The sequence below is a fragment of the Tripterygium wilfordii genome, chromosome 17 (assembly GCF_013401445.1).
Source record: "Tripterygium wilfordii isolate XIE 37 chromosome 17, ASM1340144v1, whole genome shotgun sequence".
NCBI lineage: Eukaryota > Viridiplantae > Streptophyta > Magnoliopsida > Celastrales > Celastraceae > Tripterygium > Tripterygium wilfordii.
In genome coordinates, this window is record NC_052248.1 from 3,787,445 (window position 1) to 3,807,326 (window position 19,882).

General features: G+C 37.3%; 3 protein-coding genes and 1 non-coding gene across 8 annotated transcripts; 2 read left to right on the forward strand and 2 right to left on the reverse strand.

Annotated features, from left to right (window-relative positions):
• Positions 1-1,591: 1,591 nt before the first annotated feature.
• Positions 1,592-9,112, forward strand: LOC119982580 (shaggy-related protein kinase epsilon-like). 2 transcript variants are annotated; one of them, XM_038826045.1, is made up of 14 exons: positions 1,598-1,673; positions 1,899-1,989; positions 4,457-4,708; positions 5,547-5,639; positions 6,104-6,163; positions 6,288-6,560; positions 6,690-6,764; positions 7,083-7,139; positions 7,232-7,372; positions 7,695-7,745; positions 7,837-7,932; positions 8,041-8,124; positions 8,327-8,429; positions 8,510-9,112. In XM_038826045.1, exons 2-14 carry the CDS (start codon positions 1,927-1,929, stop codon positions 8,569-8,571), a joined length of 1,410 nt encoding a protein of 469 aa, XP_038681973.1. In that variant the 5' UTR covers positions 1,598-1,673; positions 1,899-1,926; the 3' UTR covers positions 8,572-9,112. The 2 variants fall into 2 exon arrangements, with proteins under 2 accessions (XP_038681972.1, XP_038681973.1); XM_038826044.1 differs by having other exon boundaries at positions 1,592-1,989.
• A 240-nt stretch (positions 9,113-9,352) lies between these two features.
• On the reverse strand, positions 9,353-12,721 carry LOC119982581 (pentatricopeptide repeat-containing protein At2g03880, mitochondrial-like). 3 transcript variants are annotated; one of them, XM_038826048.1, is made up of 3 exons: positions 10,184-12,721; positions 10,010-10,072; positions 9,353-9,805 (listed from the first exon to the last, which is right to left on the reverse strand). In XM_038826048.1, exon 1 carries the CDS (start codon positions 12,698-12,700, stop codon positions 10,283-10,285), a length of 2,418 nt encoding a protein of 805 aa, XP_038681976.1. In that variant the 5' UTR covers positions 12,701-12,721; the 3' UTR covers positions 9,353-9,805; positions 10,010-10,072; positions 10,184-10,282. The 3 variants fall into 3 exon arrangements, with proteins under 3 accessions (XP_038681976.1, XP_038681974.1, XP_038681977.1); XM_038826046.1 differs by having other exon boundaries at positions 9,353-9,811; XM_038826049.1 differs by having other exon boundaries at positions 9,353-9,811; positions 10,010-10,088.
• Positions 12,722-15,337: 2,616 nt separating this feature from the next.
• Positions 15,338-19,305, forward strand: LOC119981654 (E3 ubiquitin-protein ligase At4g11680-like). Of its 2 annotated transcripts, XM_038824734.1 has the most exons (6): positions 15,338-16,124; positions 16,593-16,712; positions 16,806-16,938; positions 18,072-18,236; positions 18,692-18,884; positions 18,971-19,305. In XM_038824734.1, exons 1-5 carry the CDS (start codon positions 15,565-15,567, stop codon positions 18,866-18,868), a joined length of 1,155 nt encoding a protein of 384 aa, XP_038680662.1. In that variant the 5' UTR covers positions 15,338-15,564; the 3' UTR covers positions 18,869-18,884; positions 18,971-19,305. The 2 variants fall into 2 exon arrangements, with proteins under 2 accessions (XP_038680662.1, XP_038680660.1); XM_038824732.1 differs by having other exon boundaries at positions 18,692-19,305.
• Positions 19,306-19,584: 279 nt separating this feature from the next.
• On the reverse strand, positions 19,585-19,674 carry LOC119983242. Its single transcript, XR_005464589.1, has one exon. It is a non-coding gene; the product is annotated as a small nucleolar RNA snoR114 (small nucleolar RNA).
• Positions 19,675-19,882: the final 208 nt, after the last annotated feature.

Genomic DNA, 19,882 nt, shown 5'->3' on the forward strand with positions numbered 1-19,882 from the left:
TCATAATTCATTATTCAAAAGTTATTGTTTTAATATAGATTCTAATGTTTTTTAAAAGCATAGTTAGAATTCATTGTTTTAATTTTGAATTCATTTGTTTTGGAAATTTTATTAAAAAAACAATGAAATTAAATTTACTCCATAAAACTCATCCACAATGGATATTGCTAGAGAAAGTTTTATACACTGATTCTCAATATATATATATTTTTAAAAAAATCTAACATGTATATTAAGAATTAAAACGTTTTAAAATTTTGTTTAAGAGGCTTGAGTTTCCATGGACTACCACCATATGAGCTACCTAACACTACTGTAACTATATTAACTACAATCCCCTCCAAAATTACATTAAAACAGGGATTAAAATGCATTTTTTAAAAAAAATAAAATATTTTAGGTGTTCAAAATGATAGAATATAATAGATTTTAAAAAAATTGTCTTATACCCTAAATCGTGAACGCTAAACGCTAAATCTCTCAACTCCTAAATCTTAATATATCATTTGTCAATCCAAAATCATGATTTAACATGATGTAAGTGGAGGATTATAGTCAAATTAGAGCTAAAAGAGTTTATATATATATATATATATATATAAATATAAATTGTTTTAGACACAGCTCATTGATTTAATGATCATCAACCACAACAACTAATGAAATAAATTAACAAAACCGACTTTTGGATTCTTTTCCATTTGTTGACGTAAACAGTTGGCTTTAATTAAGACTTTGTCAAGTTAATGGCACACAAGTAACTCAACTTTGAATGATCCCAAAAGAATGGACTAAATCAGGAAACCCTAAATTAATTAACAAGTTGACCTTCGTGCAAAATGACGATGTGTTAGAATTAACTAATTGCAAAGAAAAATTAAATGTCAATATGTTTGAATATTGTTTTGGGAAGAGTTATGTCCTAATTTAATTTTGAAAAACCACCTAATTGTGTGATGAAGTTTTAGTCGTAATGATGAAGTTGACAGTGATAATTCTTTGTAAATATGAGAGGTCGTAAGTTCAATTACAATTCCTAATAGTTTATGTACTATTTTCAATAAGTATTCGACCCGATCTTTCCTTCATCAATGTGGAGCGGATTGAGTTGATGACCCTAATTTAGAATTGATTTCGTTGTTCGGTAGGCATGTTGAGCTGAGAAATTCTCGGTGATCAAAAAAAAAGTGAGTTTGGAAGGAAGAATAATGGGAATTTCCCGTATATGTGTACGCTTAGCCAATCGAAAATCCTATTAATACGTCATGCTAAATCCCAATCAAGGAATATATAATTACATAAAATGCCTAATTTAAACGCAAGAAAAAAAAAAAAAAAACACTGGTCTAAACCATACAACCCCCCGAATATTCCGTTCGCATCAATCCTTGTCTGAAAATCCCTCTACCGCAAATATCTAACAGAATAAGGGGTAAAATGGTAACATCACGCCACCTGTTCAATCCACATTACTCAAATCCCTCAAATACTGATCGTTGGATAGGCAATTATTACTATCGACGGCGTGAAATGGAGGTTTGACTGAAGTACAAAAAAAAGGGGGGCTGGAATAATTGGGCCTTGTCGAGCTTTGACCAGGAAAAATCGAGATGAAAAGGACACCTGGAGCCTGTGGAGAGAGTGGAGGGCTTTGAGATTTTGTTGAGCTTTGTGTTCGTTTCGTTTTTTCTGGTTCATTTGTTTTGCAAATTTGTATTGTTTGTTTCTGGTTTTTGCTTGCCCGCTCGCTTTCTCTGTGTGTTTGAAACCGCGGAGGAGGAAGAGGAGAGAGAGCTGCTGGAGTTTCTCTCTCTCTTCTTGCGAATATTTTGTTTTCTTTTAATGTTCTAGATTTTCTTTGGAGTTTGAAATTGAAATTGGATCGCGATTTGGGTTAGGGTTTGGGTTTGGAGGGAAGCTGAAACCATGAATGTCATGCGTCGGCTCAAGAGTATTGCTTCTGGTCGCTCCTCTTTTTCTTCTGATCCTGTAAGTTTTTCCTTCTTCAGCTCTCTCTCTCTCTCTCTTTTTGTTCATTTGGTGGCTTTGCGATGTGATTGATTTCTTTTTGGGAAATTTGTCAAAAAGGAGATGTGGAAAGATCGTCTCGAGCTAGATGTTTGTTTGGCTGCTGTTTGTGCAAACATTTCTGTTCAAACAAATATTAATCGGACATAGTTATTGCTTGATTATCAATGAGGCTTTTGTATCTTCAGTAGACCCTTAATTTGAGAGATGCAGAGGTAATACCGATGTGCATCTTGCCACGCACATTTTGATCCTTGAAATTATTTTAGAGGTGTATTAGAGATAATGGTTACACTGGTGCATGATCATGCCCGAATGTTTGAGCTCATTTATATTTTATATCAATATACGTCAATATATCTGCGCGTATGTAAGAGGTAATTTTGTTTCGGCTGTGCATTCCATATTCAAATTTTCATTGTTTTCCTTCCAAGTTGTTTGGTTGGTGAATGGTGATTGATGTTTCTTGGGATAATCATGGTGATGAAGATAATTGCATTACTGTGTTTTGAAACTGCATCAGGGGTGAGTAATTAGTAGTTCTTAGGGTGATTGAAATTGAAAATGTAGTCTAGCAGCTGCTTTATGATTGTTCTTTCCAGCGGATTGCTAATGTGTTTGGAAATACATTATTATTATTATTATTTAGTTGCCAGATTCTCTTTGGTTCACCTTCTAATTCAGGTTTCCTTTTGTCTTACGGTTTGTGCTTTGACTACCCTATAAAAGGCCGCCGGATGAAACATTCAACTATATAAAGGCTAGTTGGTTATTTTGGTCAACGCTCTATATTTTCGACTTTCATGTTTACATGGTATCAGACCTTGCCTAACACTAGCAGATAAGCCTTTCACCTGCTGTTGCCACCCTCTGTGGCTGCGTCATTGTACTCAATCTACAGCTTCACATCAAAGGAAGTTTATTCCTTGTGACCATTGACCTATTGCAAGACTGTTTTCTGAGCTGGAAATTTGAAAATTTTGTTTCATGTTTTTGTCTCTTCAACAAAGTATTTCCTTTGTTGCTTTTGTGAGACTAATCTTGCATGTGATGTTATTTCCATCTTCTTCTGCCTTTGTTCCTAATGACCTCCTGCAAAGCTTTTCTTTTTGGTGTTCTTTAATGTACCTGTAGTTCTCAGAGAATTTTCCTGTACACTAATAGTATTGGAGTTTTATTCTTTTATGCACACTTGGTGTGGTTACATCATGCTTAATCACATGGTTCAATCAATTTTTGTGTGTCGACTTATTTTCTATTGCTGTGAGAGCACATACTTGTTTTCCATTTGCAAAGGCAAGTTTGTTCTGCAGTATCACTGTGAACATAGGTGGATAATTGGATGTTAGAAAATATATTAGGCCAATCTCATTTCCTAATTTATTTTGATTCACCTACAAGCCTTTGATCCTGTTGTCGAAAATTCTCTTTATTTTTGTTTGACTTCCAGAGCTTTACATTTTTAGAATTTTTTTGTTTCATTTGCCGCATGCTTACATTTATGTTGACCAAAATTTATATTTTTATGAAGGAACATCATAGTTCCTAAGTTTCCACTAGCACACACAACTTGGTTATTGCGATACCATCTAGACTAGAAGTGAATTAGGAAACATGTAAATATATTTCTGCGATTTGAATTCCTGTTTTATTTTCCTTCGCCTATTAACTTATGTGCCTTTTCATGTCATGTTTTCCCTTATTTGCCTGTTGACTAACTCTATAAATTTGCCTTATTTCCTCCTTGGATTTTACGATATTTTTGTTTATTATCCTTTTCCTTTTTCAATTAATTATGGAAGCATTTTTAATGCTTCTATTAGCTCTACCTACGATGGACACAAAAAATGGGAACAAGTTATCTATACAATTTTTTGCGTTCTTTGGGATATTAATTGTAGATTCTATCATTTCTTTGGGATATTAATTGTAGATTCTATCATTTATATGGCTTCCACTATAGACCTGTGTTTGCGTTGTGCACCATAATTTCTTCCATTCTTTACTTTTGAAAGGAAATTTTTTTTAAATACTTTTAGGGGTAGATGCTGCATGTTTCCATGCTTGAAATGGGCATTTAAACTCTTTTCTTTAGATAATATTGGTTACAGTTGCAGCAAATTCCTATCCGTACGTCTATTTCATGTATGATTTGTAGAATTGTGTAAATTTCCATAATACATGGTTGAGTTGCATTCTTAGAACCCTGTGGTTATGTGTTGATGGAAATTATGTCGCAGGTGGTCAAATTGCGTATTGGCTTGCAACTAGTAACCAAGTTATGGGAAAAATGTTTGAATTTGTTTACTTAAGCTTAGGGCTTGCTTTACGTTGTTCTGAAAGGTGTGCAAGAAGTGTGAGTAAAGATACTGGTACTTTTTATGTCAATCTAAACTATCATGCTTAATTTTGTATGCAAAACCTCTAGGGTGGGGATATTGGGACAAAGAGGGCGAAGGTTGATCAAGAAACTGAACAGAAGGTCAATGGGGAACTGAATGCAGTTGAGAGCCGTGCCAATGGCCTGGAGCAAAATATGGCTTCTTCTTCGTTGGAAACTGTTCCAAGCACTTCCAATCCTTCAAATGCTAGGACAGAAAATTCCGGTTATGATCAGCTTCCCCAAGAATTGCATGAAATGAGAATAAGAGAGGAGAAAACTGCTGGCCACAATGATAAGGTAATTTTTGCTAGTACCCCGCTCCCCACATTGTTTCAAAAGTATCTTTTTGCAGTTTTTTCTGACATTCGTTGAAATGCTGAAGATGTAAATTATTATTAGTAACAATTTCTTGTATTCTTTCACATAAACTGTATGGTTGGTTCGTTATCCAGCAGTTTATCCCTCTGACTGCGTCTTTATCGCACATCTTGGAGGATTCCAGCCCTTTATCATCTCCATTCCTATTGAGTCTTTGTCTTGCTGAATGTATTTGTGCTTGACCCTGATGATTGTTTAACTTGAACTGTGTGCATGAACATTTCTATACTGAAAACTAATTGGCCAGCTTGCAGATAAGTTAACTAGAACTGAGCTGGTGGTTGAGGGGTTATGATCTCTGATCTGAGTTTGACTTTATAATTATTTGGCAATTAGATTTTAACGTTTCATTTGTCATTGTATTTAATATTTAATATTTTATGTAAATGAATTATAATGTAATTCTGATGATTTAAATTGGTTCTATACTTAGCTAGGCTCGTGTGTTGAATTTAGACTTACCTAATACGTTAGCTAACAATGAATTCTGGAATCAATTTAAGGAAAGTATATTTGTTTTAGAATAACAATGTGATATGGAAAGTGCCATAATTTGCTTCCGTCCCTGGGGAGTGTAGGTCCTTGCAGAGTGCTCGGGAGGAAGGGTTAAGTATAGTCTGAATCTGTGCATTGATGAACCTTTACATGTAGTTTTATCATCTGATACTGGTTTACTCAATGCTGCTCAAAGAGAAGATAAAAGGAACGCTGCATAAAAATAGCATCAAGTTATCTGATGAAAGTATACTCTGTGCAGGATTTGGAGGCTACAGTTGTGAAAGGTAATGGGACAGAAACAGGCCAGATTATTGCAACCATAGTTGGTGGTCAGAATGGACAACCAAAACAGGTGTTTAATTTCCCTTGTTGGATACAATTTCATATTTTAGGCTGCTCTTACGCGCATTCGTTTTCTTTCATCCTGGATCTGAATCTAGAAGAGTCTTACAGGGATTGATTCTATTCTTGAATTTCTGGTGGTGCTGATTTATAGGAGCAATTTCTTTCTCCATCTTTTAAGTTTTTCTCTATGTTATGTGAATAGTTGTTCCAATGTATTCATTTACTCTTGGTCATGTACTAATATGGGGATATCTTGGCTATTTTTACTCCATGTGCATATTTATGCCTGCTGAAGTTACATAAAAAAACACATTTGAGTTCACATGTTTGTGTGTACATTGCTCTAAACATTTTCTTAAGGTTTCCAGCGTGATAATATTTTTGCTTAGAATCTTTGGACTATTTGAATTTTTATCTTAGTGGGTCCCTTTTGAGAAGTCTGCTAAGGATATCATGTTAATTGGGTTGCAGACTATCTCGTACATGGCCGAGCGGGTGGTTGGCACTGGTTCTTTCGGAGTTGTCTTTCAGGTACTTGGAAATTTGGAATCAATCAGCTTGTATCGATACATCTAGATGGGTTATCATCTTTGCTTCCAAAGTAATTAAGTAACTATGCTGTCTTACTATTCCTTTTGGGATTTCTACGCTGCAGGCTAAGTGCCTGGAAACAGGTGAATCAGTTGCAATAAAGAAGGTGCTGCAAGATAGAAGATACAAGAACAGGGAACTTCAGATTATCCGCTTACTTGACCACCCTAACGTTGTTCAACTGAAGCAATGTTTCTTGTCAACTACTGAAAAAGATGAGCAATATCTCAACCTTGTATTGGAGTATGTATCTGAAACTGTTTATCGAGTTTCAAGGCACTATAGCAGGGCAAACCAGTATGTGCCCACTATTTTTGTGCAGCTCTATACATACCAGGTAAAACTTCATGATGTTGATTCAACATCTGCAGGTTTTTAGATTCTGCAGATCTGCATGTGGATTTTGCTTTACTAATTTCGATGAAGTGTAACTAAAATTTTTCTGCTTTCCCTCATTTTGTTTTAGATTTGCCGTGCACTAAATTACTTGCATCATGTTGTTGGTGTATGTCACCGTGACATAAAGCCACAGAACTTGTTGGTAAGATTTTCTTGCTTTTGTTTCATTCGACCGTGAGTTGAAAAATTGGGGAAGAAAATCAGAGTTCTTCAATTGGTAGTACTTTTTACTGCTAAAGAGATGGAATCATTTTATGTTCTTGGTAACTTATTGCTGCTAGACTCGATAAGACTATCCATGAGAAGAAGGGTGTAAAAGCAACTTAACGACCACTTCAACATCGCTTTTTGATCCTGAAAATAAGATTTTCTATAGAATGTTTTGTTTAACGTGCTAATTTCACTTGGGAGTTATAATTGTTATCAAGACCTTTGATTTGAGATTTTATGCATACTGCAGGTCAATCCCCATACGCATCAGTTGAAAATATGTGATTTTGGGAGTGCAAAGATGCTGGTATTATGTTTTGTTTACTCTACTACCGTTGTGGGAATGTGAAAGTAAAAGAATGATTTTGGAGACATGACTTTTTGCTACACAATTTTTAGGTGCCAGGTGAACCCAACATATCATATATTTGCTCGAGGTATTATCGGGCTCCAGAACTTATATTTGGGGCAACTGAATATACAACTGCTATTGATATGTGGTCTGTTGGCTGTGTTTTGGCTGAGCTTCTCCTTGGACATGTGAGTCTGCTTCTGTTTGTGTGTGTATTGTAAGGCATGTACTTGATCGTGTTTATTCAAAAATTTTGTTCTACATATCAGTTGTGCCTTGGCATATAGTTTTGGGATATTTAACTGACTCTCGGCATGCAGCAGAAATACTATATGTAGAGAAGCTACTTTTATGCCAGAGTTTGTTCACGAGAAGCCTTTTGAGTTGTTTCTGATTCCTTGGTCTATCTTGTGCATACATGGTTTTTGAAATTTTTTTCCCCTTTTGAATAAGACACAAATAGCTAGTTCAGTAGTTCTAATGGTTAATGGGTGTTGCATCTCTCTGCAGCCACTGTTCCCTGGCGAAAGTGGTGTTGATCAGCTGGTTGAAATCATTAAGGTCTGTCTCTAGTGTGTTTTCCTTGCCCTTGCCTTTCGTGTTTGGTTCTTTGTAATTTTGATTCCTCTTCGATCATTTTGCCCCAAATCAGGTCCTGGGAACTCCAACTAGAGAAGAGATTAAGTGCATGAATCCAAATTATACGGAGTTTAAGTTTCCTCAGATCAAAGCACATCCATGGCACAAGGTGCATTGACAATTATATCAAGCTTGTTGACATATTCTAGTTTCTCGTCTTTGATATAGTCTATGCATTTCTCAAAATGAAAATCTCACTGAATTGTCTACCTTCCAGATATTTCAGAAGCGAATGCCCCCTGAAGCAGTGGATCTCGTGTCAAGACTCCTTCAGTATTCACCAAATCTGCGTTGTACTGCGGTAAGGATTTCTGTATTACTTCTTTATGAAGAGCTTGCTTAATATTTTCTTCTTTTTCAAAACATGTTCATTTCAAATTTCTTTTCTGGTTAGTCTGATGGTTGATTTCATATGCACATGATTTACTATATTTGTAAAGTCAGTTTAAGTAAAAATTGAAGCCTTGTAGGGGAACTAATGTAATTCATTTCCTGGCCCTTAGTTGGAGGCATGCGCCCACCACTTTTTTGATGACCTGAGGGACCCTAATGCATGCTTACCTAATGGACGAGCACTTCCTCCTCTGTTCAATTTTACAGCTCAAGGTATAGCCACAAAATATTTGGACTCTTTTACTGTTTAAAAATTGTTTCACTCAAGTGTTGCTATATGCTAAACATTGCAGAATTGGCTGGTGCATCTATTGAATTGCGTCAGCGTCTCGTCCCAGAACATGCGAGGAAGTAGAAGTGACAAACATGGTATTGTCATATTTGTGTGGGGGGGGGGGGGGGGTTGGGCGCACTGTAAATCAGTTTTGGAGTAACACATTCTGCCTAACCCAAATTTTCTTTGAGCTTTCGGCTTCATGCTTTCACCTATTAGTTTCCTCAAATATATATGCTTTATATGTGGGTAATGATAACTGAGAAAAAGGGTTACCAACGCATTGGAAGGAGGCAGTTCATGGGCTTTATGATGGATCTCTGGAGGGACATTAAGCAGAAAGATGGGTGGGACTACTCGGGAAAGGAGCTTGCAACATTTTCATTACTTTTTTTTTTTTTTTTTTTGTTGATAAACAACATTGTCTTTACTTACATGGTGTGTTTTATATATCTCAACCTTGAATGAGTATGTCAACTTGCCATTGCAGTTTAATGGGCAGACCAATGACATGGTTGATAGAGTTGAATTGTTAGCCCTTCGTGACCATTTTGGACGGTGCATGATGTATTATAATTGGTAAATGAAGTATCATGGATGATCTGAACAGTAATTGAAAGAATACATATTCTATATTTAAGAATTGCAAATATAATAAATAGAGATTATTACACTGAAATTTGATGCCCAATACTTGAGTTACAACAGCTAGCTGCAAATGCAACAATAAATCAAGCGCCAGATTGGGAAATGGAACATTCTGCCTGAAACTATGAGTGTTTGGGTTGAGCGATTTGAGAAGAGAAGAGAAGGGAAGGGGAAATAAGTTTACTTCTGATGATAGTTTATAAAAAATTATAAAGAAGAATCTAAAAAGAGTTGGGAGGAAGATTTTATTAAAATTTTATCAAAATTCATCCTCCCAAAATAGAGTAATTTGAAGGGATTAGATGACTAATTAAGTTATTTATAAATTAAAAGCCTATTTTACCCTTACACATAACACTTTTAACATAAAAATAAAGATAAATTAATAAATTAAATTGATTTTTTTCCTTTCATTTTTTATCTATCCAAACGTGAGGGAGGAAAAAACATTATTTCTTCCCTTCTCTCCACTTCTCTTCCCATTCCCAAATCCCTCGATCCAAACATACTAAAAGTAAAGTGTTTCAAACTTATTAACGCCGCTTTATAAACTATTAACGATTATTAACGTTGTTTTGTAAACTCACTTTGAACTGCAATGAGAATACTTCTTTCTCTCTCTCAATCTTCTCGTCCTTCTTCTCTGAGGCCCCAAAATACTGTGTATCTGAAGCTTTTCATATACAAAGAAGAAAAAAAGGCAATGAGCAAAATTCAATCAAGTGGATTTTATATCAAACTAGAATGGAATCTCATAGTATAAAATATAAAAAAAATATATTGACCATCTGTTTTATTATGTAAATAATTCTTTACTCTACATTATCATGGAACCTCCAAAATTGTTTTCAAGTAGGTTTTATAAGATTACCTGTTGATTGCATTCAATGGACATGGCTGAGATGGGGAGTGTTTGCCTTTACAGGTACCAGCGCTGTCCAACGAAGATCCTGATCAGTAACACATTTGATTTTTGATGCAAAGCAACACAAATCTCTAACTCTATATATTAGTGCAAAGGAGAAAAGAGCTTGAGAATTCCTACCTCAAAAGCACTGGGCTGCAGGAATAGCTTGCAAGAATGCAAGTTTCCGTTTCAGTCTTTATTTCATGTTCCTCAACGGGAAATATTGAAGATAAACCTCTACCAGTAGTCCCCACAGGAACATTCCCCTTCTGTGAAATGATGAAAACATTTTGGATCCCTCAAGACAATATTCCGACAATAAACTTTTGATATGTATTTCATTGCAGCATGACAATCACCACAAATCCTGATATTCTTGAAAATCCGTATTGTTGCACCTTCTGGAATTGTCAGGAGGGCATAAGCAATAGCCAACTTTTCACTGTGATAAGCTAAACCAATCTCCTTACCCTCTTCATCTGTGTCATGAAGTGCAAAATTCAGGTCTGGCACATATCCAGCTTCCTTGATCAATTTCATAATCTCTTCAATCTTTTTATAAATCTCAGCGGTTCTTGGATGGCCTTTGTCTTCAGACATAAAAGTGTGCACTTTACTCTTCACCTCCATCCAACTGCAACCAGGTTCCTTGTTAATCGCCTTTGATTTCATCAATCTTCTGATTCTTGCAGCATCTTCCCACCTTCCAGCTGTAGAATACATATTAGATAAAAGAATATAAGGCACAGCATTTCTGGGTTCCAATTCAAAGAGGTTTTTTGCTGCTCTCTCTCCCAATTCCAGGTTTCCATGTACTCTACATGCAGAAAGCAGGGCCTTCCATACAGCTGCATCTGGTTCCGTAGTCATATGATTCAGCAATTTTTTGGCTTCAACAAGGTTTCCTAAACGCCCAAAGAGGTCAATCATACAAGCATAGTGCTCAGGACCTGGATTGATTCCATATACTTTATGCATTGTTTCAAAGTATTCAAGACCATTGTCAACAAGGCCCGCGTGACTGCAAGCAAATAGTAAGCCAATGAAAGTTATGAAGTCTGGCTTTGTGCCACTGGCAATCATTCTGTCATAAAATTGTAAGGAATCCTTTCCTCTACCATTCTGTGCATAGCCAACTATTAGAGCTGTCCAAGTAATTACATTTTGAGCTTTCATGGAGTCAAAGACACGATTGACGTCTTCTATACACCCACACTCTGCATACATTGTCAGGAGTGAATTATCCACAGATAAGGAAAATCCAAGACTAGATTTGTTTAAAATTGCATGAACTTGCTGCCCAAATTTTAAAACTGTCAATTTGGCGCAGGAGCTTAAGATGCTAGCAACAACAATTTGGTCAGGATATATGCCAAAAGTTCTCATGTCACAGAAGAGCTTAAGAGCCTTTTCATAAGAGCCATTATGCGCGTATCCTGTAACCAGGGAAGTCCACGAGATTATATCCTTGTCTTCCATCTGGTTAAATACATTGAATGCACAATCTAATTTCCCCTGTTTAGCATACATGTCAACAAGAGCATTGTTCACAAGCTTGTAAGCCTCGTATCCAGTTTTTACAATGAGACCATGGACAGACATTGCATTTTGCTTATCACTTGAGGAAGCCAAAGAGTTCAAAACAGAGGGGTAGGTATAGTCATCAACCTTCATATTTGTGGAATGCATTTTGTGAAACAAAGACAGAGCTTGGTCCATGAAACCCTGCCTCACACACCCTACAATCATGGAGTTCCAAGAAACCACATCATTTACTTTCATATTCTTTAAGACCCTCATAGCAGTATCCACGTCCCCACATTTCACATACATGTCAACTAATGCACTTTGAACAAATATATTGGCTTCAAACCCACCCCTAATTATACAAACATGCACCTGCAACCCAAATTCACTTGCCAAAACAGCTGCACAGGCATTTAATACGCTAGGGAAAGTAAACTGGTTGGGCTCTACCCTTTCAGCATGCATATCTCGAAAGCACTTAATGGCTTTAAATCCATCTCCATTCTGCGCATACCCAGTAATCATGGCAGTCCATGTTACATGATTATTACTGTGAGGCATCATCTTGAAAAGATACTCAGCTGCCAAAATGCAATTGCACTTTGCGTACATATCAATAAGACTTGTTACAACAAAAACATTAGTATCAAACTGGGTCTTCTTAGAATAACCATGAATCAGTTGCCCCTTTTGAAGCAAACCCAATTTGGAACACAACCTAAGTACACTGCCTAAAGTGTACTGGGTTGGTCTTTGCCCCTGAATCTGCATTTTCCAAAACAATTCAAAAGCTTCGTTTTCACACCCATGTTGACAATACCCAGACAAAAGAGATGACCAAGTAATTGAGCTTTTCAGTGGAGTCTCACTGAACAGTTTTCTAGCTTCATCAAATCTTCCAGCATTGGCATAAGAAGCAATCATGGTGTTCCATGTAAACTCGTCTCGATCCGACATTTCATCAAACAGCTCGCGGGCATAGTCTATACGACCGGACTTCCCTACATCCTTTAAGAGGCGATTGTACTCGAACCTCGAATGTATTCTGGGCGTGGAAACTGCAACGCGGTGCGCGTGACGGATTGATTCTACGCACTTGAATGGTTTTCGTGGGTTTAATTTGTTCATAACCTCCTGCTTTCCCTAGAGCTAGCGGTATTGTCCAAACTTAATACTTCGAAGCTACTCAAACCTCAAACCAACCTATAAATAATTGCCACATCATCAATTATGGTGTGGGTCCCTTACAATAATTGCGAAGCCAAGTGTGATGGAAATTCCTTTTGATTGAGGTCATTTCAATATACATACCCTTTTGAATTTATAAGAATTTGACGTTTTATTTTCATGTCATGCCTGACCCCTCCATCCTTTTACCATCTTTGACTAATGGAGGAGCATAAAACACATCTTTATAATAGAATTGGAAATGTTCATGGTCTCTGGTAGCTACAAGTGCTCCTGTGTTTTGTCTGATGGAAGTGCATAGCTTTGGCAATTGGTGTCTGGGTAAATAGTATTTTATTTGGGATTTTTTTTTCAATTTTATTAAATTAAAACAACACTATTTTATCATTATCTTTAGTTAAATGGCGGTCAAAGGATGAAGGGATCAAACATAACACGAAAACAAAACTCGGGGTGTTGCCCTCATTCTTAATTCTAGGACTGTTATTGGTACGGTTACCGTTACCAAACCCTTAATCCCGTTACCATACCGATCCCTTCGGTAACTAAAAAATGATACTGTTACCGTTACCGAAAGAATCGGTATACCGATGAATTGGTAATGGTAAGCCGGTAATTGGTAAATTTACCAATTCTAAAACCTGTCTCCTGCAATAAAAATAAGAAGAAAAATATGCTTTTTGAAATGAAATATGTCTCCAATAGTTCCACTTCCCATGTCCCACACATTACTAGCAATTTTTTCATACAAATACAAGACCATTACACAAAAGAAATTAACAAAGTCAATTTCATGGCCTTCAAATTTTCATATACTACGAACTACTTGACTGGACAATGTTACATTGATACTTAGATACTACATTACTACTTCAGAATTCAGATCATGAACTCATTTTCTGGGGCTGCAAACTTGATATACTTCCCCAGCCCTAGCCCTTCTGTACCTGCTCAACTGCTTAAGAGCTTTCAATGCAACTCCACCGCCATCATCTCTGGAAAAAGGATTAGGTCAGAGAAATGTCAAAATGGAAGTGAAAACAACATTCAATTTAGTTCAGTTCATATACCCAGTTCATATACATACTCTAATCAAATAATAAATACCTGTTCATATACATACTCTGCACTAAAGAGCAACTATTTATACAATAGCAGAAGAATTTGTATGTATAGTTATATACAATAGCATATAAATAGTAGCAGATAACATTATTAGCAACTAACTTTATTTATTTTTATAGTAGCAGGCATTCAAATAGACAAATATACATTAATAAGCAATAGTAGATAACATCCTAGCCATGAAACTTACTTTATTCTTAATCAAATTCAAATCCTAGTATGTGTCATTGCCATAAAAAAGAAACCAGATATGATATCTATAACTAATGAACTTACAAACATGTTTTTACCAACACTGGTACAGACTACAGACCAACATACAATACTTATGGAGTTATAGAGAAATTATTTACGAGAACTGTGAACGATAGGCAATTAGAAATCAGAATATACTAATCACTTTTTAGTTATAAATATACTAATCAGTAGCATGGAGACCTAATAAGAACTTCAAAATTGATTAACAATAGGCCAATAGCAATCAAACTTCAAAATGGAGACCTAATTAGTAGCCTAAGTAATCATAATCAACTAACCAGTAGCCTAAGTAATTAACAGAGAAACTTACAAAAATGGAGGCTACGAAGTTGCAGACTTGCGGGCTGCGACAGAGATCGGGCTTGTTAGGTCAACAATTGACACCCAAAAGGCCAGAATCTTCACCCAGAAATCATAAATCGAACTCGTCAACAGACTTGCGACGAGGATCGAGTTCGACAACAGAGACTAGAGAGTGAGAGTGAGGGCTGAGGTTGTGGCCTGTGAGAGTGAAAGGGGATCGAGTTCGACAATAGAGAGTGAGAGTGATGGACGAGGCTGGCCTGTGAGTGTGAGAGTGAGGGATTGAATCGATTGATAACAGATGGGATGGGCTTGAAGCAAGAGGTCGTGACTCGTGAGGCTCTGCTCAATGAGGAAGACAAGAAGCGTGATAGGAAATTATTCGAGAATGGAGAAGACTGAAGGAGAAATGAATGATGAAAAATAAACCCTAAAATGAATGGTATGATCTCCTTTCCTCATCTATCCAAGGGTCCTAATTAAGTAAAATTAAAACTAAAAAATAATTTTAATATATATGTCGGTAATCGGGAAATTTACCGATTTCAAACCTTGCTTACCATTACCGGTACCAAAATCAGCGGTAAATTTACCATACCGACTTATTGGTAATGGTATACCAACATTGTATCATTTTCGATAACCAATGTGTCGGTAACGGTATACCAGTGGATAATTTACCGTTACCGTAACAACTCTACTTAATTCTCAAGCTACTTGGCGGGAATTCCTTGGAGGGAAAATAATGGGCGTGAAAAGGCTGTCTATAGAACACGTGTCACCTAAGAAAGATGAAATCCACGTGTTCACATGTCTTCAAACATTGGTCCCCCTCACACGTGTCATCAATCCGCAAAGAAATGAATGCGTATCGGCAGCTACTACGTGTCCGCGACCACAATTGTTTTGGTCCCGCGGCTTTTGTTTTCTTCTTCAGATCCTAATCTCTGTTTCTTCTTCTTCTTCCCTCTGTTCATATTCCCAAAACCGAAAACCCTGGCTTCTTGCGCTCTTCAATCACGACGCGAACGATTCCTTCTGTCAGACCTTATTGGTTGGAATTACCTTCACTTCTTCCAAAATAAAATCGAATTTATAATCTCCAATCTCCAGCAGAAATGCACTTACCCGATAATCCGCCACTGCAAACAGACTCTTCTTCCTCTGAGACCCTGGACACTTCACCGCTCCTCAATCACTCCCTCGCTGACCACCTCCTCCGGAGCCGCCGCATCCTCCGGAATTCCCCTCGACAATTTCGTGGAGCAGCTGCAGACCTTCTCCGGCGAGCTGGGGAACGCAGTATGATGCTCCGGGAACCCTCGGTCCGTGTCCGTGAGTTCGCCGCAGAGCAACTCGAGGAGCGGCAAAGCGACTGGGCGTACTCGAAGCCGATAGTAATAATCGACGTGTTGTGGAACTTGGCTTTTGCTGGTATTGCTGTGACGGTTCTGGGGTTGAGCGCCAAGGAGAAGACCGAGGTGCCGCTGAGGGTGTGGATAATTGGGCACGCTCTTCAGTGTGTTTTTCATATTGTATGTGTAGTAGCAGAGTACAGAAGACGAAATCAGAGGAGGAGTATTGTGGGATTAGAGGAAAGTGGGAGGTGGAGTTCTTTGTCTGGCAGCGATGCTGATGATTATGGGGCAGTGCAGAGTGGCAATGAACATGAAACTAGGTCAGTCTATGATTGCTTTACTTTATGCCTTCTTTGGTTTTCTTCCGTTAAGTGTATGTCGTTGTTTATGGGGTAGTTGATGGAAACCTTCCAATTTAAGAATTTTAAAGAAATAGTACTGGTAAAATTGAAAATTAAATACAGCTTCCAGAGGTTAGGTGTAAGCCCGTATGATTGTGATATAAGTATGAATTTATTTCTTCTGAGCTACAACTTTGATGAGTAAAATTTGAAAGGGAAACATATTTCTTTCCTCCACCAATCCGGAGGAAATGAAATGACTTCTTTTTTTCTTTTTTTGTCGTAGGGTTGCTTATTTTAATTTGCTTCTGCTTACTTTTCTCATTTTAAAACTGTATTTCTCAAAAAAATTATGCAGAAGCATGCAGAACTATGAAATGCCATAGCTGGCAGTATTAGGTACCCCAGGATAATATGCTCATGTGTCCTTGAATTTTACTGCTGCAGTGTTGTAAAGCATCTAGAGTCTGCAAACACGATGTTTTCATTTATCTGGTGGGTCATCGGGTTTTACTGGGTATCTGCTGGTGGCCCAAATGTAACAAGTGATTCGCCTCAGCTGTACTGGTTAGCTTCAGCAATCTAGCCATTGACAATTTCTTCATTCAAGATACTGTTTGTACTTTTTGTTGGGCTGATCGATGTGTTTCTTTTATGCAGGCTGGTTATTACATTTCTTGCTTTTGATGTACTGTTTGTGGTCATCTGTGTTGCTGTTGCATGTCTGATTGGTATAGCTGTATGCTGCTGTCTTCCGTGCATAATTGGAATATTATATGTCATGTCGGACCGGGTAATTCTCTAGGAAAAAACTATCTTTGCTCTTTTGCCTAGTTTACTAGAAGTGTTTTCAATGTTCTTACTGAACACCCATGTACTAACTTTTAGACAATTTTTTATGCATGATTGCGGATATTGTCGAATTTGTGCATGCGTACACATACATGGAGCAAGTATTGTTTGCCCTAAAAAGCTAATGATTGATAGACCAATTCTGAGTCAAATGTTAGTACTGAAATGTGCGTGACGATAGATGAGTGATGTACGCATCCATAAAATTGTTTTTTTAAACCTAAATAAAGTAAAAAGAGGGTAGTTTAGAACATACTTCTGCCACCTTTTGCTTGGATTGTTAATTGTTCTTGCAATGTGAATCAAGTGTTTCTTGGTTGACAATCCCTTTGTTTGGTAAATATCAGCCCTAGTACAAAACCCATTCTAGAGTTGCACGCTTCAAATGTTATTCCGCCAGCAGTTTACAATGATGATTTACCTTCTTTATGAGTGCAAATCTCGTCAGCCAATATCCATCACTTAAATTAAATGCAAAGACTGTTGTCAAGTTAAAAGTACTTGAGCCGGAGGCCAATATGGTTAAAAAAATTTTGGAGGGGCCCTTATCGTTTCCCCTTCCCCATCTCTCTTTCTCTGAGGCCGTGGGTACATCTATTTTTAAAAAAATTCAAGTGGATAATGTGATTTCACTTTTTTTCCAATCAAAATAGTTTAGTGGTTTCATAAATTTTTGCTAGGATATGAAAGATTGGGGGTGTATATTAACTATGTATGATAAGCGTTTGATGTGTCTATATAGACTTGGGTTTTTTGCGTTGATATTTGTTCTTCTGGCAAGTTGCAGCTATCTTTTAAAATAAATGATAAGAGATGAAAATAATGAGACCATAGGGGGGAGTTGTTATTTTCCCCAAGTGGTAAATTATGTCGTTAGTTTTTTAAATGTAGCATGTTGGTATTACAAACGATGTTTCATGTCATGTGACTTTTATGTTTTACTTCAATTATTTGGCGTGATGAAATTGATGTACTGGTTCATTGGATATAAGGTCAAGTTATTGGCTTTGATTCTTTCTCGTTAGTCTTACTGCTTTCTACTCTAATTCCACATCTTGTCTATCTTGGAAGCAGGATGGGGCAACACAGGAAGAGATTGATAGATTGCCAAAGTACAAATTCCACCGAGTTTGTGATTTCGAGAAAGTTGATGATGATATCCAAGAACCTTCTGGGGGAATAATGGCCGAATGTGGAACTGACATGCCCTCCAAACGCATTCTTTCCGAGGAGGATACTGTAAGTTTCCCATGTGATTCGTAGCTTCTTAAGATGACAAAGAAATTAGGAATTGTATCTTACTTTTTTATGCATGGGTTTCTTGCTTCGTCCTTGTCTCAAATGTTGTTGGGCGGGGGTAAGATGTGGTCAGATAGTTCTTAGGCTCAGTTACATGGAAATGAAATAGAAATGGAGGGACAGTGGTGAGTGGTACCCTTCATGCCGTAAACTTACTCCCATTCCAATCCTTTTGACTAAAGCTTAGTAGTTCGTGGACGTCATTTTAATCTTTTCTCAAACTTGCCTTCGCCTTGTATTTACTCTGGATTATTTGATGGCAGTCTTTGTTTATTCTAGGTTCACAACCTTCAATATGCAAGCTTTTAGAAACCTGATTTCTGTTTCCCAGAAAATATGTTTTAAATTATCATTAATGGTACATAGTCCGAATACATCTTTGTTGTAAATTGTAGGAGTGTTGCATCTGCCTATCTGCCTATGATGATGGAACAGATCTGCGCGAACTTCCTTGCCTTCACCATTTCCACTGCACCTGCATAGACAAGTGGTTACACATCAATGCTACCTGCCCGCTTTGCAAATTCAACATCCTCAAGTCTGGCAACCAAAGTGGCAGCGAAGAAGTGTAGAGATTATTGATTTTCGGTAAACGTACTGACTGGATATCTGTTATTGATCATTTGGATTGGCACTTCAGTTGGGGTTTACGGTTTCCTGGCTAATTTCAACAGTGTTGCTGAAGGTGGGTTCATGCCAGGGTATCAAACATGCTTCCTCCTGCTTACCATGTATATGCGACTTCTTTCTGGTATAAGTATTTCCGAGATGTTAATGAACAAGACGTATTTCTATTTATCGACAATATCTTCCGTTTCGTCCAAGCTGGATCCGTAGTATCCGCCTTATTGGGGAGAATGCCCTTAGCTGTGGGAAATTTGATTCACAAGGAAACAGACGTTCCTTGCCAATGTAATGTAAATTGTTCCAGAAATTTACACCCTAGAGCTTGTTTCATCATGTATATGCAACTTCTTTTTGGTATAAAGTTGATTCACCAGGAAACAGACTCTACTTTCCAATGCAACTCAAAATTGCTACGGAGTTTGCATTTTACGTTGTGTAAAATTAAGAGGAGTTTCCACTTTCGGCCCCTCTTATCTTCCTTTAAGCCCGTGTTGTCTTGGGCCCATAAAGTCTTCGTCTGCAAAATAAAAAATGCTGGAAGGGAGGAAAAAAGAGCTCTATCTATCTTCCTTTATTTAAGCCCGTATTGTCTTGGGGCCCGGATATAGAAGGCCCATAAAAAATGTGCAAAATAAAAAATGTTGGAAGGGAGGAAAAAAGAGAGCTCAGACGCCACTTGATTGTCATTTGTGATTTCAAATGAATATAATGGACCCTACCATCACAACAAATGCGATTTTCCTCACCGCTCTGACCCAGCAGGGGATCGAACCGGCCTGCAACGTAGCATGGTACAATTTTACCACTGAACCGCTACTGCTGCTTTTGTTATGAAGTTTCAGTAAATTTTATACTTCATGTTAACAAATACATCTTTTTGAAGAAATTTCACTGCACCTGATACTGCTATTGGTAGCTGGTTTTGGTCCGGGGCAATTTGGAAATTAATTTTAAATACT